Source organism: Aricia agestis, chromosome Z (genome assembly GCF_905147365.1).
Source record: "Aricia agestis chromosome Z, ilAriAges1.1, whole genome shotgun sequence".
Classification (NCBI taxonomy): domain Eukaryota; kingdom Metazoa; phylum Arthropoda; class Insecta; order Lepidoptera; family Lycaenidae; genus Aricia; species Aricia agestis.
The window spans coordinates 16,092,113-16,111,207 of record NC_056428.1 but is presented as its reverse complement, the minus strand read 5'-3'; the positions used below and the strand labels follow the sequence as shown (position 1 = coordinate 16,111,207).

Sequence of the window (19,095 nt, the reverse complement as noted above, 5' to 3'; positions counted from 1 at the left end):
AATTCAACCCCGCCAAGATACAAGTCTGCGGGTTCACCGCTAAAAAGTCACCTATGGTCGTACCTACATCCTCGTTTTGAGGGCACTTTAACCATCTCCCCTAGCATTGAAAGACTTGGCGTTAGCATATCGAGCGAAGTCTCAAGGGTCGGGTGCGGGTCTCAAGACAGTTTTAGCATGTCCCTCGGGCTCCCTGAGATCATATCAAAGGGTTTTCGTGGTTGGATACCGCTGTCGATCCCGGTGACACAGGAGATACAGTGGTGGGAATGTGTGGTGGGCCCAAGAACGTTTAAAAAAAGAAGCAGGTTCGGCCACATATGGAATATTGTTCTCATCTCTGGGCAGTAGCGCCAAAATACCAACGGCTCCCACTAGATCGTATCCAACGAAGGACCGCTCGAATCGTTGACTGCCATAGTGTTTCAAACAGCTTGGACCCCTTGGAATTACGCCGAGATGTAGCTTCACTCTGCATCCTCTATCGGTTGTATCACGGGGAGTTCTCTGAGGAATTGTTCGAAATCATACCACCTGCAAGTTTTCTCCATCGTCCCACGCGAAAAATATTCCATCTTCATCACCTTGATGAGTGGCAGTCTTCCACCGTGCGTTTCTCGCGTAACTTTCAGTTGCGCACTGTAAAACTCTGGAACGAACTGTCACCAGCAGTATTTCCGGACCTATACGACCTGCAAACCTTCAAGAAGAGAGCATATTCCCTCTTAAAAGGCCGGCAACGCACCTGCAGCTCTTCTGATGTTGCGAGTGTCCATGGGCGACGGTAGTTGCTTTCCATCAGGTAACCCGTTTGCTCGTTTGCCCCCTTATTTTATATAAAAAAAAGAATTATCACTTACTTATATAGATACAAGCATAATAATTATTCATTACATCATTTATTTTTAATTTTAGTTATTCGTACATTTTAGAAGAATGACCAACCAAAATTATATTAATATAATAAAAATAATAATTTACCAGCAGCGCCCATTGACATCATTGACATATTCATATTTGAAAGCCTTGTCGAACTGTACAACTACGCGCCGTCATTTAACGAGTTTTTTAACTACCTATTTATTTTTCTTTTGCAAAAAAATGCAAATCCATTTTAAAGACGGCCGTTTTTTTTTAATATTTTGTATAAGTAAATAGTTAATATTCTATAAAACATTCCTGCAGCAGCTGTACTTCTATAATGAGCCGGGAAGTAGATGGCGTCCAGCGTCATACAGTATGACGCTAGACGCCACCTTTACTCATAGTGCACTATGGCACAGATTATATTATATTATACTACCAAACTATGGCCAAACATCGCTAAATAGTGGAAATAATCGACATTATATTATGGGAACAACACCCTAGAGTCATTTTACCCAAAACACATTAATACAAAAGAACAATAATTACAATTGCCTAATATTGCATCTAGCCCTTTGAAAACCACTTTCTAATGAAAGGCACGAGAAAGAAGTCTCAATTCTGGCTATATTTTAGTCGGACAAGAATTAAACCCAATGTGAAAATATCTATGAAAAATTATTGATATTTGACGCGGACGAAGTCGTGGGCAATAGCTAGTGAGAAATATATATCTAACATATTAATATACCCTTTCTACACCTGTTTGTTAAGGATAGCTCCATAAAGTAACGTTAATTAAGAATTTTTCAAATCGGACCAGTAGTTCCTGAGAGTAGCGCGTTCAAATATGCCCTTTCAAATAATTTCCCCCCGTTTTTTCCACATTTTCCTCTATTTCCTCGCTCCTATTAGTCTTAGCGAGATAAAATATAGCATATAGCCTTCGTCAATAAACGGACTATCTAACACTGAAAGAATTTTTCAAATCGGACCAGTAGTTCCTGAGATTAGCGCGTTCAAACAAACAAACTAACAAACTCTTCCGCTTTATAATATTATATTAAAGTATAGATTACTATTACCATTTTTACCCTTTTGGGCCGGAACCATAAAAAGAGAAATTAAGAAACTCAAATTATTCCCTAATTCTTAATTTCTTTCTTCATGTAATTTCTGCTCTCTTTGTGGTAAATGTGAGAGATCCTTGACTTAAACAGGATGTGGGTTACCATGGTTTCTGAAGTTAAGATAGGTATTCAATAATGTTGTTTGTTGATAATAATTTAACGTAAAGGTAGCCTTTCGAAGCGAGCGTCTATAGCAGAGGTTCCCAAATTTATTTTATCTATTTACCGCCCATTTTAAGAGAAAAAATAATATTTTAGTGCCCCCATTGCATTGTTTCAATTTAAAATGCATCTTGATGAAATAAGCCTCTACACAACGCCCCCTATTTTTTTTTCTGGGTCCCACACCGCCTCCCATGAGACCTTCAGCGCCCACTAGGGGAAAGACTGGTCTATAGCGTCAGTGACGCCGCGACTGTAAAAAATGTATGATTTGGCGTAGGTAAAAGGGCCCATTCACGACGGGCCGCGCTGGCCGCCTTGCAGACGGCACGACAGACTGCAATGCAGGATAGTGAATGGGCGACTTTAGTGACGTCACAGACGCGTTTATGTCGCTGTGCTCGACTCCAAAGCAGTGCCGTAAATAGCCTTTTTTGCGCCCTGTGCGAGCAACTGCACCCTTGTTTTTTACTTATGGCTTCCAAAAAGGAGAAGGTTATAATATGTTCGGCTGTAGATTTTTTTTTTACTACATTGGAAAACATCTCTGGGGCGCAGCGGGAAGTACTTATCGGGAGCAATTCGAAAGAATAAGAGTCTGCCTGGTCTGGCCATTCTTGCGCCCCCCCAGAGCCTACGCCCTGTGCCTGGGCACCGGTGGCACCGCCCTATTTACGGCACTGCTCCCAAGTGAGTAAAGTCCAAACCACTCCGAACCATACAATTTACATTGTCGCGGCGTCCCTGACGCTGGAGACGCTCGCTTCGAAAGGCCAATCAACTTTTGTGTTGTAACATGTTTATGTTGTAGTAGGTACTACTACTAGTTTTTCAAAAACCGCAGGAATGGTCATAATTATACTAAATAAGTGTTAACATGTGAAGTACATAAGACAAGAATTAAGTACAATATACTGAATAAGCCTGGTCACTTAATACATAGAGATACCACCATTGACCTACAACTACTTGTCTCTAATTCAGTTTCGCAGAAACATTTGTATCATTTCTACAGGTACAAAATACGATCGTGATATTTTTAGCGGGCAAATGAAAGAGTCAATGATCACATTTCAGCGTGTTTGATGACCACACTATAATAATTAAATAATATTAATATTAATGCAGTGGTACATTACACAATATTAATGGTTTCATACAAGAGTAATATACAATAATATAATAAGTACTTGTATATTTGTACTGGTAAAGCTTATCCTTTCACATAGTCAAACATAAATAAAAAATAGGCGAAACTGACTTGTCAGTAGGTAATCATTTACTACAAACTTAAGCATCACTAAATAAGTATGCAGAGAGCAAAATAAATCTTCTAAACATCAAAACGAATGCAAAAATAATACTAGGTTTTAAGTATAACATAGTGGAATGTTTAAATTAAATGCATAAATATATTGATAATATAAAAGCATATAGGGTATATCTGTACCTCAGAGGTATACAATAGTAACTCCACTTTTTTTTTAAATATGTTTTTTGCACCAATAAAATCGTGAGAACCAGTTCTACTTAATGGTATACGACATTAAATCCTGTTACATCTAGGAAAAGAAATATCCAATCGTATATGACGTTAAATCCACTAAAGTCTAACTGGTAAAGGACCTCAAATAACCATAAAATTATTTACCTCTACGCTTTTCGCGAACTTAATGTTGTTCATTGGACTTTCATTCGACACAACGAGAAGTAAACAATAGCTCTTAAACGTCTTATGCCATTGATCTTTATTTCTTGGTGTTAAGATACTGTTTACAATGACAAAAATTGTTAGTAATTTATTTCACATGATTCTTGTGGTATATTAACTCATAGTAAATACCTAACAAAATATTACTTCAAGAATTCTTGTTTACATATCATATTAAATTTCTATATTAAATACTTAAATAATAATTTCATTATTCATCTTTAATACTATGTATTAAGGTCCATTTGTAAGTGTCATAAATAAAGTGTGATCAAAGTAGGTTTTAAGCTAACATAAGGATTTAAAACGGAATATTTACCATGTTTAGGGCATGTTTCTGCAACGGGTCATCAGCTCTTTTTGTGCATAGAAGAAAATCTATTACCATATTCTGTTGTTGTATGGATGCAATTGAGAAAAAAATTAAATTGGCTCGATGTTGTACAAAACTGCTATTGACCGGGAAACATTCGAAGAAGTTAGTTTCATACGATACTAAACGGATAGGATTTTCTGTACCCACGCCAAAACCTATTCGAGAAACACAAAAGCCTATTACAAGATTCAAATATAACGACTTAAAAAATTGTTGCAGTAGCTACCAGGCATGTTCCATTAACTACTATAGGAATCTTCAAATTGCAGATGTCCCTGGACTTACCTGAAGCATGCTTGCTGAACTGCATGCATGCAGTAGCTGTGTTAATTATCCATACTTTCATATCCATAGACCATATCCATACTAATATTACTAGCTAAAATCCGAGCTTTGTGAGGGCTCACGTCATCACACCTTAACTGACTGATGATGACACACACCTGTACATATTATATGGACGCTGTTAAGCATTCGTGTACTAACCCACACAAAAATTACGTATTGAGTTATGAATGCAGTTATGTTCTTTAGATGATTTAGAACAAGACTGCATTCAAAATTTAACAACAAAAAAAATTGTGGATATGGTCGCTGTTAAGCATTAGCGTCCTAACACTAATGCTTAACAGCGACCATATAAAAAAACCTTGACTGACTGATGATAACACTCATCTCCTTATAAATAAAAATTACTATGTAAAAGTCAAATCAATAGACCTGATAGTTTTTCCGTAAAGTGTACCACAAAATGTAGAGGTTGTGGGATATACTAGGTCTTACTTCATTCGCCTTGATAAATCCAAAAGTGTGTCTGTCTGTCTGTCTATTTGTCTGTCTGTCTATCCGTCTGTCTATCTGTCTGTTACCTTTTCACGCCCAAACTTCTGAACCAATTTTACTGAAATTTTGCATAGAGATACATTGAGTCCCGGGAAAGGACATAGGATTCTTTTTGTCCCGGAAATATGTACGGTTTCCGCGCAATAAACGAGTTTTGGCGCAATAAAGTTGCGGGCGTCATCTAGTTTAAAATAAGTTGTATTTTGATTTTAGCTTTGTGAAGTAACTTTTGTTTCATATTGCTAGTAAACCCCTCAGAAAATCTATAAAAATTCCATTACGCCACAAACTGACTAGAGGCATAATGTTTCTAAATGCTGAATTCCAATAACATCCACACGGTTTATTCAGAGGTAAACAGAAGTATGAAGCATCTTAATGCTTTTTTTAAACATCTTAGTTAATTTATGATGCAAGGTAAATAACCTCAAGTCCACAAAATCAGACAAGAAGTAACTTTAATATAATATTGTGTGATACAACATAATTTCAACAAATAATAACGAAAAATAATGTTCAGTTTGTTGCAATATCTTTAAAGTTTCGCTCCGCGTACTTTTGCCTGTCCTGTAAAATTTTTGTTTTGTCAGTTAATGTTGTATACCTCTGAGGTACAGATATTTACTTGCCTTGTTTTTAATATTTACTCTTATGTCAGTCAGTAAAATATAATACTTCCATTATGGTGTTTACTGCTGTGTTAAATTCATATTATTCATAATATTACAATGACTAACTATACTGCATAGTTTAGACTGGAATGTCCAGGAATTGAACTCAAAAACAAGCTAAATAACAGTTGTTATTTTTTACTGACTGAAGTAAAAAAAGCTTTTGCTACTTTTTAAGCTGCATGACTTTGGTTTGCATTAGACCCAGGTATATTGTCTGGGTTTGCTAGTGGGTCCAGTTCAGAAAACAGTTTGAACCAGGCAGCTTTATCTTCTTTCTTTGGTACTGGTTTCTGAGTTTTGGTAGATTGATTTCCACTTGGATTTGTTGGTGGCATTGGTCTCCCAAATATATTGAGACTAGTTTGCTGAAAATGTAGATTAAACACTTAGTTGAATGTAACAAATGTCATAAAATAAAGGCTTGTGTGACAAATATACTATAGGAATTAAAGACTAAAGTGAATTGTCAAGATAGATAATGTCTAAGGGCTCCCGAAGACGATCAAAAGGGCCCCGAAGACGATCAAACGGTTTGACTCAAACACGTAAATTTTGGTTTGTCTCAAACCGATTTGATCGTTTACATAGCTAGTTTGAACGGTTTGTCAAACATTTACGTGTTTGAAGCTTGTTTGATGAAATTTCATATTTTCGTTGTGTTTGACGCGCCGTTTGATCGTGTTCCGACGCGTTTGATCAAACCCGCTTAGTTTAGTGCTGGATTATGAAGAAGAAAAAAAAGAATCTGTAGTTTCTAGCACTTTCTGTAGATGTTCGTGGGTAAAACGATATTATCTTAGTCGATAGGCCATACCGCCATACCATTAATTTGGACCAAAGTCGTTTTCTTTTTTTTTTTCTCTTCTGACGCAGGACATTAACGTTATAAACATAAGAAAAATCCTCGTTCTAGAATCTAGACTCTAGAGCATCTTCTGAATCACAAGACGTGTACTCGACAGCGGGTATTGAATGAAACTGCGCAGTGTCGTTTGACAAACCATTCAAACCGACATCAAACGGTGGCATCAAACACGTATGGTTTGAATCAAACCGTTTGATCGTCTCGGGGGCTCTTAACGGCTTGACTCAAACACGTAAATTTTGGTTTGACTCAAACCGATTTGATCGTTTACATAGCTAGTTTGAACGGTTTGTCAAACATTTACGTGTTTGAAGCTTATTTGATGAAATTTCATATTTTCGTTGTGTTTGACGCGACCTTTGATCGTGTTCCGACGCGTTTGATCAAACCCGCTTAGTTTAGTGCTGGATTATGAAGAAGAAAATTAAATTAAAAAAATTAAAAAGACCCCCGCCAAACAACTTTAAAAAGTAATGAAATAATATATTTTACTGACTTTAAGTTTAAATAGTTAATTCCTGAGTGTAAAGTGATATTTTAGTCCATAATTGTTGTCACGGTGTGTGAGGGGACCGCCAATAGTGTCTTTCACTCATTTTGTATCGCCATGTAGTGACATGGCGATAGTGACCGAATCGAGACAATCAGTGGATTGTCTCGATTCGGTTCGCTGTGAACTGACCCTTACACTATAATGTTATGTGAAATCAAACATCTACATTAGCGGTCCCCCGACACACCTTGACAACAATTATGGACTAAAATATCACTTTACACTTAGGAATTAACTATTTAAACTTAAAGTCAGTAAAATATATTATTTCATTACTTTTTAAAGTTGTTTGGCGGGTTCTTTTTATTTCTTAATTTAATTTTATTTCATGCTTTTTAAACTTGTGTTGGTTATAGTGCAGAATAATACCTATTGTTACGTGCAAGGGTTCGAGGATTTGGAGAGAAAGACCTGGTGACTCTCTTGAAGACTTTATTAACACTGCACTAAACACTAGGTCACAACACTTAGCACTAAGTCCAAACATTAATCACTAGGTCCAATCACTAAGCACTATCACTGTCATAGGTCGTAGCCAAGTCGCAGGTTTCACTGGTTCACTCACTATTGATCACTTGTTGTCGCCTCGAAGATCGCTCTGATCGAACTGAATTGCCGGGCCGTCTACATGCGGCTTTTTATATGGCGAGACGAATTCCAGAAAGTTCCTGATTCACGTAAACAAGTAAACAAGTGGAATTTTCTAGGAGGCTCGAGCATGTACCACAATAAACATAAACAACTAAACACGTAAACAAGTAAACAAGATAAACCGGTAAACACGTAATAAATGTTGGACTTTTCTAGAAGGTTCGAGTATGTACTTGCGCACCTCATGCCATCTAGTATTGAGTAGGGGATTTATGTTGTCGGTGTTCCCTCGATAAGTTCCCTATTATATCCCAATGAATACCATCTAGGAATGTCCTTTTGGATGAGGCCGTCAATATGAGTTCAAACATGAAACCTCCACTTTGGGTTCATATGGAGCTCGGCTCCTATAGAAACCAGGTGAGGCTGCAGCAGCAGCATGCAAAAATTTACTGTTTATCTACGTCTTACTAGCTGTCACCATTAAAATGAGCCCAAACACGAAACCATTGCTCTAAGTTGGTGAGGAGTTGGGTATCCTATTGATTACCAGGTGATGCTGCAGCACCAGGTCAACTTTCCATTAATGTGTAAATATTCATAAGTGACACGAACTAGAATGCAAAATATAAAGCCCACCAAACGACTGCAAGTTGCTAATCGGCCCTTCACGAACCAGATGAACAGCGATTTTCCAGCACGGAGCGGGCTGATGATGATGAACTATAGCTAAGAACACTCTCGATTAAGTCAGCTTTCAAACAAAAAAAACTAAATCAAAATCGGTCCACCCATTTGGATGCTACGATGCCACAGACAGACAGACAGACAGACAGACAGACAGACAGACAGACCGACAGACAGACAGCTACACAGACACGTCAAACTTATAACACCCCTCTTTTTTGTCGGGGGTTAAAAAAGAAGCTGTAGTTTCTAGCACTTTCTGTAGATGTTCGTGGGTAAAACGATATTATCTTAGTCGATCTAGGCCATACCATTAATTTGGACAAAAGTCATTTTCTTTTTTTTTAACCCCTGACAAAAAAGAGGGGTGTTATAAGTTTGAGGTGTCTGTCTGTCGGTCTGTCTGTCTGTCTGTCTGTCTGTCTGTCTGTCTGTGGCATCGTAGCATCCAAACGGGTGGACCGATTTTAGTCTAGTTTTTTTTTTGTTTCCCTGACACACCGTGATAACAATTATGGACTAAAATATCACTTTACACTTAGGAATTATTTAAACTTAAAATCAGTAAAATATAATAATAATAATATCTATGGACGATTCACACCACGTCAGTCTGGCCCCGTGCTAAGTACCTGAAGGACTTGTGTTACAGGTACCAGACAACGGAAATATATTTAATACTTTTATGCTATACATATATTTAAGATTTTTATTATATGATACACATATTTAATACACATCCAAGACCCAGGAATTTTTGAAAAACTTTTTTGTTCCGTCGGCGGGATTCGAACCCGCAACCATCTGCTTGCGCTACCAACAGCACACCAACTGAGCCTCAGAGGTCGTCGATATATTATTTCATTACTTTTTAAAGTTGTTTGGCGGGGGTTTTTTTAAATTTCTTAATTTAATGTTATCTCTTCTGACGCAGGACATTAACGTTATAAACATAAGATAAAAAAATCGCGATCCTCGTTCTAGAATCTAGACTCTAGAGTCTAGACTTTGACAAACCATTCAAACCGACATCAAACGGTTTCATCAAAAATGTAAGGTTTGAATCAAACCGTTTGATCGTCTCGGGGGCCCTTAATGCTACAAATTTTAACTACTTATTATCATATTTCCATAGTAACAACAACATGAAAATATCACATTAATTAAAATCTATTAAGTACCTAAAATATCATAATATTAATACGCGAACGAAAAACTTTGTAACCCTTTTTACGAAAAATGGGGAAACATAGGTGAATGAAATTTTGCACAGTTATAGTTTATATGGTGAAGGAGTGCATTAAGCTAATATTATTTTGAAATTATGTTTTTATCATAAAAAATTTTAACAAATGAAACATTACACACACTACAACACACACACATGAGAAATGACAAATTTTTGAGTGACAAGCCCTATACATACGAATTATACTCTTTTATTTATGGTTGAAGTCTGTTGACAACAAGTTGACAAATTGAAAATGGGTTTTTTTTTTATTGAATCTTAGATACTATTAGACAATGCTTACACGGCCAGTCTGAGATCAGCTGAGTCCCAGAAACAAGAGTTTAAAAAAATTATAGTCTATATTTTTTTACAAAATATAGGCAGTAGTCCTAATGTTGTTGAGACTAAGGTCGAATTTCGACCATTGGGCGATCTCCAGTTTTATTAATTATGTGGTATGATATAACTATTTGTTATTTGTTACCTGCAACAAATGTGATGGTAAAAATGATCCAAAATGAGCTGGTGCATCATCACCACCAAGATTCAGTCCAGCTAAGTCCGCATTCACATTGGTAGGGTTATTCGGAAATGGACCACTTTCTGTGTTTATAAGGTCATTAGAAGTAGATGCCTCAGCAATTTCGGTGGACGGTTCCTTTTTGGTTACATCAACTTTCTCTGCTTGTGTTTTCTTTGGACTTTCATCTTTGTATTCATCCTGTAAATATTAATTTATATTTTATAGTCTAAGAAAGTATATATTGTTAAGTCTTAGGACAAACTTCATTTTTAAAAATTGTTTATAACTGCAAAGTAAAATAAATAAAGCATAGTAAAATTTATCAATGCTTCCTTTTTTACAAAATAAGGAGGTAAACAAGCAAACGGATCACATGATGGAAAGCAACTACCGTCACCCATGGATACTTGCAACATTAGAAGAGTTGTAGGTGTGTTGTTGGCCTTTACTTTTATTCTATGGTTAGAAGACCATAGAATAAAAGTAAAGGCTAATAAATAGAATGAACTATAGTGCATTGAAGTTTACCTGGAAAAACAGCATTTGGTCTTTGTCTTCAGTAGATTTTTCTTCTTGGGTTCCTTCCCCAGCTTCGCCCAAGCTCTTTAATATACAGAATTCATATTGTGGAGCATCATTCATAGTTTCAATAGTGGCTTGAAATGTCTCAACAATTTTTGTAGAAAAATTTAAAAAAGAACTTTGGTAGGTTGACAGTACATGAGAGAACATGTTGCATCTAGCAGCAGCCAATAGGTCAATCTGGAAATAGAAAATATGTTTTCTTAGCTAAATACAAACTATTTGGGGGGTGATATTACTCGCGTCCGTAGGATTTACCATCTATTCCTAGACCCACCCTACACGTGCCCCCTGGGTGGTGCCAAACGAGTAACAACAACAACGCCGAGCTACAGGCGGCGGTTAAGTTACCTGTCCCATTGGTGTTCACACGCCAGGAGGAATTAAATACCCTCCGAAAGAGTGATGCTAGAGCCCGGGAAACCTTAGCCACATATAAGACCCTAGGGGAAAATAACCCCAAATAAAAAATTAATTATAGCCATGGCTGCAGAACGTAAAGAAACATTACCCCATGAGGGTACCAGTAATTCTGGAGAATCCCTCCCTGAGTTAAACTCAGGCTGCTCCCATCGTATTCTGGGGGGGAGCAATGTTATGCAACCACTGGAGTTCGAAGAAACAAGAAGAGTTACTGAAGAAAGAAGAGCCAATGAAGAAGACAAAAGAAAACCAGAAGATAGAAGACCAAATGAAGAAGAAAATAGTATTAAAATCAAAAAATACGCGAGAACCACTTACGTCCAACAAACTTTCCACAAAAGTATGTTCTTAAAAACAAGGCCAAACCCAAGAATGGGCATTGTCCAAAAAAAATCACATGTACTTGTAAAATGTACTTTTTATATTTTTTTTCGTTAAAATAGGGTATTTTAAGAATATAAATTAAATAATTTTGAAATTCATTGGCTAGTTTTTTCTTAATAAATTTTTAAAGTTTCGTTCTGACGTCATTTTGACCTCTGTAGTGTTTTAAATTTCCTTTCAATCTTATTTATAATGGCTGGTTCGTCAAATGCAAGTTTTCATTATGTGAAAGCTGATACGAGAAGCTTACCAAAAGTTCGAAATGTAATGTTGGTCGAATTTATTGCTTATTTAACGCCATTGAAGGTCAAACTAAGGTTAAACATATTTGTTCAAAAGTATAGGTAACTAATGGGTATTTTTTTCTTTTATATACAGAAAAACGATCACTGACCTTATTCCTCGAAATGTTTTTGTAATGAGCAAAATTAAAAAAAAATTGACAATCCCCATTGAGTCACCTAACAGGCAGGATAATACTCTGCATTGCCTAACACCTGACATGTCCCCTGATAAGGATACAGAGACTAGAACACCTTCTAACCCCCCTGATTGGCAAAGAATACCTGTTGCAAGAAGCAACAAACGGAAAAAGCTGTCACAAACTCCATCTCCAGAGGGTATAGCCACTAGAAATAGTTTTAGTAACTTACCAATTGATGAAACTGAATCGCATAATATAGCACAAGAAAAGCGCGTCAGCAAACCACCACCAATAATCTTGTATGGAATTGATGACGTTAACAAACTGACTCAGCTACTTGAATCTGTCGCTGACAAAAACTGTTTTAGCTTTAAAATAGTAAATAGAAACCAACTCCGAATCAGCTGTAAAGACGTCGAAACATATAAACACATAATAACAACTGTTAGAAGCAATGGACTAATTGGTCATACCTTTAACATCAAAGATCAACGTCTATATCGATTGGTAATCAAAAACTTACACTATACAACCCCACACACGGAAATAATACAGGAAATTGAAAATACTGGTAACAAAGTCTATGGCGAGATAATTAACGCAAAATATGGGTCAGACAAAAAACCTACATCAACCTTCTTTGTTAATATTGTTCCGGGTCCCAATAACAAGGAATCAAAAATATAAGTTACATTTATCCCAAGTCTGTCACTATTAAAGATCCCAAAAAGAGAACAACAGTTCCACAATGTCAGAGATGCCAACAATACGGCCACTCAAAGAATTATTGTATGCGTCCTTACCGTTGTGTAAAGTGTGCACAAGGCCATAAAACATCTGAATGTCTAAAAAAAGATCGAAACACCCCAGCACTATGTGCTCTATGTCAAGGAGCCCACCCTGCTAATTACAAGGGTTGCGAAGTGTACCGTGAAATATTGGCAAGAAAAGTGACAAAGAAGATTTCCACCCAACAGAAGATACCCGTACAAACAGATACTGTCCAAGAGCCGCCAATCCAGCCAAAACAAACAAATGTAACTTACTCAGATAAAGTAAAATACAAACAAGAAGATCCCACAGCTAAGGACACCACAATTTTAAAACTAGAAAAACTAATACTACAGCAATCGGAGAAGTTCGAAATAATCTTACAACAGATGAGCACCCTTATAGGACTCATAACAACTCTTGTCACCAAAATGAAAAAATGACTGCGTTCAGACTGGCGACATGGAATATTAATGGCTTAGCACCAAACAAACATGAACTAGAGGCACTGATATAATTAATCACAAATTAGACGCTGTCCTTGTACCTGAAACACATTGCACAAACAATAGCAATGTTAAAATCAAAGGCTACAACACATACTACACTAACCATCCAGATGGAACAGGACATTATAAAAGAATCAATTAAATGCTACCAGATGCCAGAGTATAAAACAAATTCTTCTCTATGCTGGGTGGGAAATTTATCGCAGGTGGAGACTGGAACGCCAAACACATATCTTGGGGATCAAGACTGACCACGACAAGAGGCCGACAACTTAAACAATGCCTAGATCAATATAGCCTACTACCAGTCACAACGAGTGAGCCAACATACTGGCCGACGGATCCAAATAAGAGACCGGACCTACTGGATTTCTTCGTGATAAAGGGACAATCAAAAAACTACATAAAGGCTGAATCCTGTCATGACAGTAGTTCCGACCATACTCCTGTCCTTCTATGTATTAGTACAACTATATTAACCCATGAAAGACCTCCATCATTAACAAATAGACGAACCGATTAGACTGGGTTTAGAAACTATATTGATGAAAATATAGAGCTCAACGTTTCTCTTAAAACACCTGAAGGAATAGAAAATACGACAACGCGATTTACACGTCTAATACAGAAAGCGTGCTGGATAAATACACCGACCATCAATAAACAGCGAGTTGCTAAAGATCTTCCATTAAATATCAAAGAAAAAATACTAGAAAAAAGGAGGTTAAGAAGGGCTTGGCACCAGTCTAGAAGTGAAAACGACAAGAGAGCTCTTAACAAAGCAATCAAGGAGGTAAAGGCAATACTGGATGAAGCTCATGACGCTACTCTCCAAAGCAAATTAGGAAGCCTTTCAGCTACATCAACTTCAGATTATTCACTCTGGAAATTCACGAAGTCCTACAATAGACCAAAGAAATATAAATCAGCAATAAGAACTAACAACGGCTGGGCCAAAACAGGGAAAGATAAAGCAAATGCTTATGCTGCATACTTGTCTAACATATTTAGACCCCATGAATGTGTATCTAAAGATTTCAAAACTGAAGTCGACAAAGAGCTGAACCAGGATCTATAGACAATTATCTCCACCATTAAAACCAGCAACAGTACAAGAAATCAAGAACGTCATTAAGACTTTAAAGAATCGGAAATCTCCAGGATTTGACCTCAACCAAACCAAAGAAATTCTATCTCAGCTACCCAAAAAAGCCCTCGTGTTTATCACCGTCCTTAAAAATTGTATAATGCGGGTCCAACATTTCCCTGATCTGTGGAAGGTGTCTATTATAACCATGATCCAGAAACCAGGAAAACCACCCGAGGATATCACATCTTACAGGCCAATAAGCCTTACGCCAATATTATCCAAGGTGTTCGAGAAGATTCTTCTTCGTAGACTGGAACCTATATTAAAATCCGAAGGTATAATACCCGACCACCAGTTTGGTTTTAGATCCCAACATTCAACCATTGAACAAGTGCATCGGGTCTGCGAAAAGATAAGAAAATGACTTGAAGCCAAGGAGTATTGTTCAGCTGTGTTTCTGGATATCCAACAGGCGTTTGATAAAGTATGGCACAAAGGTCTCTTATATAAAATCAAAAAGTAAAACCTCACAGTGTATACCTACTTTTGAAATCATACCTTTCCGGACCCAAGAAGTACCCGGAAGTACAAGAGGAAGGTGAAACATCAGACTTCATGGAAATCATGGCAGGAATACCACAGGGATAGTCACAATAGATCCTCATGGGTAGCAGTGACGTCAGGGCTACAGCGACTTGCCTTCTTAAAAAAAAAAAAAACAACAGGGATCCATGCTGGGCCCTTATCTGTACATACTATATACAGCTGACTTACCTGCAATGCTCAAAGTAATTATTGCAACTTTCGCTGACGACACTGCTATACTAGCCAGTAACAAAAACCCAGAAGTAGCATCTAAAATCCTTCAGACAAGCCTCGACAAGGTGAGCGAATGCCTAGAAAAATGGCGCATCAAAGCTAGTGCATCAAAATCCGTTCACATAACTTACACACTGAGGAAAGGCAACTGCGGCCCTGTGAAAATGGCAAATAACACCCTACCACAAAGTGACTCTGTCCGATACCTTGGACTACATCTAGACAGAAGGCTTACCTGGAAAAACCACATCAAAGCAAAACGAGATGAATTGAACTACCGATATAAGTCAATACACTGGCTGCTGGGACGAAGCTCTAAACTAAAAATCGAAAACAAACTAGTGATATATAAGGCCATTCTTAAACCTTTATGAACCTACGGCATAGAGCTATGGGGGAGTGCATGCAATTCCAGCATTGCCATCCTACAAAGACTACAGAACACTATCTTGAAAAGTATAGCTAATGCCCCATGGTTTATCACCAATGCTGAGATACACGAACAACTAAATATGAGAACAATAAAAGAGGAAATAAAACACGCCTCTACCGCCTATAACTACCGACTTGAACATCACCCAAATGACTTAGCCAACCAACTACTGAATATTACCTATAACAAACGCCTGAAGCGCTCTGTTATACGAAGCCTAAAAGACCGCTGGTAAAACTGAAAGGTGTCTCCTACTGTGGAGAGACCTAAAATGACAAACCATCACACAACGCATTTGCTTATAGTCAAGAGACTGATTGCAAATTAAAACAGAAAAAAAAAATACAAACTAAACAAAACAAGGTAAATATTCCGTATCGCGCCACCAGCGATTTTGAGGCCGTTTTTTTTTTTTTAAGTCGCGTTATAATCTGTAAACATCAGAACTAGTATTATTATGATATCGCATGACTATTTCTGCCAAAAGAAAGTCGACGGAGCCCCGCTACGCAGGGCTCCTATTTCTGGGTGTTGTGGTCTACGTTCCAACCAAACCTAACCTACTTTTGGACTTTCTGGATTGTGTTTGTCTTTGTTTTGGCGGGGGGCTGCGCCCCCCCCCCCCCCCCCCCCCGCTTTGTGGTTTAGAATATTTACATTATTACCATTTAAAACAAATAACATGAAATATATTTATATAGGTACGTATTATAAGATATCTTAAATTTTCGAAATATAGTCATGCACCATCATAACAATACTAGTTCTGATGTTTACAGATTATAACGCAACTGTAAAAAAAAACGGCCTCAAAATCGCTGGTGGCGCGATACGGAATATTTACCCAAAACAATAATATAGACTGTATGACAAAAACAGTACAATACGGGCACAGATGTTTGATGTTTCAGATATATTCCATATCAGGTATATCCCACAACCTGTACATTGTGGTACACTTTATGGAAAAACTATCACACCTATAGATTTATGCTTTAACATAGTAATTTTTATTTATATGTAGATGTGTTATCATCAGTCAGTCAAGGTGTTTTGTATGCAGTCAGGTGTGACGATGCGAGCCCTCACAAAGGTCGGCTTTTAGCTAGTTTCATAAACAATTCTTATTCTTTTTTAAACAGATAAAATTATTTTAACCAAGCTCCATAATCCACTTTACCTTTTGTAACACATCAAGTGTAAGTTTATCAAATATTTTCTTGCTTTCTCGCACTTGGCGTTGAGCCTTACGAAAGTTGTCCAGGCCGCGCCCGGTGTCTGGGTCTAGCTGGGCACTGGTCGACTTCATCCAACTGAGAGCCGCGCGATACTCGATTCGCGCTCTCTCCATCGCAGAAACAGTTACCCGCATATCCTTGACGGCGCGAACTCTGAACGTGTCTACCTCGTGGTACAACCGCAGCAGGGGCGGTCTAACAGATAAGCGCTGCTGCCCAGAGAAGGATATCGCTTTGCCAGCCGACACCATGTGTTTCCCCGCTGCATCGCTGCCCTGGCCGGAATCTTTCAAGAATTTACCCAAAGAATTCTCCTCCTGCGCCAATATACACACCCGCTCCTGGTACTGATCTAATATTCGCTGTAAATGTAAGCAGCTATCGGATATTGATCGAAATAATTCCAACTTAGCATCGAGCTCAGCGTCGGAGGCTACGATACAGTCGTCTTCTTTGGTTCCTAACTTTTTTAGCACAGTCTTCTTGGTTACCCAGTATTGATGTTGCATCATCTTTATACGCAATTAATAAGAAAACCAGATAAAACTCTACAAGTTCTAAGTTTATTTGTGTAATTAGCGAATTAAATTATTTTGCCATCTTTCCATTTCAGTTTGACAATTGACATTTGACCACAGATTACTAGTATATTATTGCATTTGACAGCGGCACAGGTAACAGGTTTGACCATAGATGTACCTCAATGGGTTTTCGAGTTTCGACTGTTGACATAGGTATTGAATAAGTGCAAGGAAAGTGTATAATTATTTAATTGTTGACATATTATATACTAGCTGTTGCCCGCGACTTCGTCCGCGTGGACTTTAGTTTATAGCGCGCGGTGTCAACAAAATTTGTGTCAAAAGCTTTTATAAAAAAACCTTGGTACCCCTTAAATCAATACAGCTGTGCAGTGTGCACACAATAAGTATTTCATTTTATTATATTTAACTTTATATTTTATACCAAATTTTAAAGCTTATTTAGCCCCCCAATTACACAACTTTACCCATAAACTATTTATCATTGATAGGTTTTAGGTTACGTCACTGCACAGTTACGTAACCTTAAACCATACACTAAAATGTTCATTGCATCGATATATTTCTGGATTTTTTATAATATTATACATAAAATATATTTAAGTAAAAAATAAAACGCCATCTGTTTTCATATATTAGAATTAAAATGTTGATTGCATTGATATATTTTCTGGATGGAATATAGGCCAACACCGGTACACTCGAACTCCTTTATTTTAGAGCGCCTTCTGTTGTCAACTTGTCACATATAGGTATTATAAATGCAGTAGGAGTTCTATAAGATAAGATAGATTGATTATTATTATACCAAGTGATTATATTATTAAACATAATATTCTAACGTATAAAAACTATAAACAAAAACATACTAACTAATAAGTATGATTAATTCTATGTTACAATGAAGTAAAAAATAAAACGCCATCTGTTGAATCGTATTAGAACTAAAATGTTCATTGCATCGATATATTTCTGGATTTTTTATAATATTATACATAAAATATGTTTAAGATTTTTGAAATTTTATTTTAATACACATCCAAGACCCAGGAACATTGAAAACTTTTTGTTCCGCCTGCGGGACTCGAACCCAGGACCTCCGGGATGAGCGCTGGCCACGCGCAATGCGAATTCATTTTCATCGATATTTTCATGGAAATAAGATATTTTCCCACATCAAAATGTAGCCTATGTCCTTTCTCAGACTCTAGAATAACTGTGTACAAAATTTCATTGCAATCGGTTCAGTAGTTTTAGCGTGAAAGCGAGACAGACAGACAGACAGACAGAGATACTTTCGCATTTATAATATTAGTATGGATTAGAGTCTGGCTAGCGAAAGATGAGATTGGCTTTTTATTCCAAAACTGATTATGGTAACACTGTCATTAACGTCATCGAAAACTGCTTTTAGCTATGATTAGTAAATACGAACAAAAAAGAAGTGAAAAGGATGCAATTTTTAAATAAAAACAAGATTGTTTACATGAAATATCCCAGTGCATTGGTAACATAAAGTTAATATACCTAGCAGAATAGAGAAACAAAGGCCTGAGCAAGAGAGATGTCACTATCAGTAACTCTGCGTGGTAAAAAGAGACGTATGATACATGACAGCAGCAATATTTTTTGACGTCCAGTCGGCGCGTGCCGCACGTTGACAATCT

The 19,095-nt window shown here is 37.2% G+C and overlaps 2 protein-coding genes across 2 annotated transcripts; one reads left to right on the top strand and one right to left on the bottom strand.

The window, feature by feature from the left end:
* Positions 1-5,730: 5,730 nt before the first annotated feature.
* LOC121739337 (islet cell autoantigen 1) lies at positions 5,731-17,486 on the bottom strand. Its single transcript, XM_042131734.1, has 4 exons — positions 16,829-17,486; positions 10,742-10,975; positions 10,175-10,411; positions 5,731-6,128 (listed from the first exon to the last, which is right to left on the bottom strand). Exons 1-4 carry the CDS (start codon positions 17,396-17,398, stop codon positions 5,934-5,936), a joined length of 1,236 nt encoding a protein of 411 aa, XP_041987668.1. The 5' UTR covers positions 17,399-17,486; the 3' UTR covers positions 5,731-5,933.
* LOC121739338 lies at positions 11,029-13,335 on the top strand. The gene is made up of 2 exons (XM_042131735.1): positions 11,029-11,590; positions 12,054-13,335. Exons 1-2 carry the CDS (start codon positions 11,279-11,281, stop codon positions 12,711-12,713), a joined length of 972 nt encoding a protein of 323 aa, XP_041987669.1. The 5' UTR covers positions 11,029-11,278; the 3' UTR covers positions 12,714-13,335.
* Positions 17,487-19,095: the final 1,609 nt, after the last annotated feature.

Coding starts and splice junctions, on each gene's coding strand:
- LOC121739338 (XM_042131735.1), top strand. CDS start 11,279: ATGGCTGCAGAACGTAAAGAAACATTACCCCATGAGGGTACCAGTAAT. Junction 11,591..12,053: donor AAACAAGGCCAAACCCAAGA/ATGGGCATTGTC, acceptor TTGACAATCCCC/ATTGAGTCACCTAACAGGCA.
- LOC121739337 (XM_042131734.1), bottom strand. CDS start 17,398: ATGATGCAACATCAATACTGGGTAACCAAGAAGACTGTGCTAAAAAAG. Junction 10,412..10,741: donor ACCAAATGCTGTTTTTCCAG/GTAAACTTCAAT, acceptor TAATATTTACAG/GATGAATACAAAGATGAAAG. Junction 6,129..10,174: donor TACCATCACATTTGTTGCAG/GTAACAAATAAC, acceptor CTACATTTTCAG/CAAACTAGTCTCAATATATT.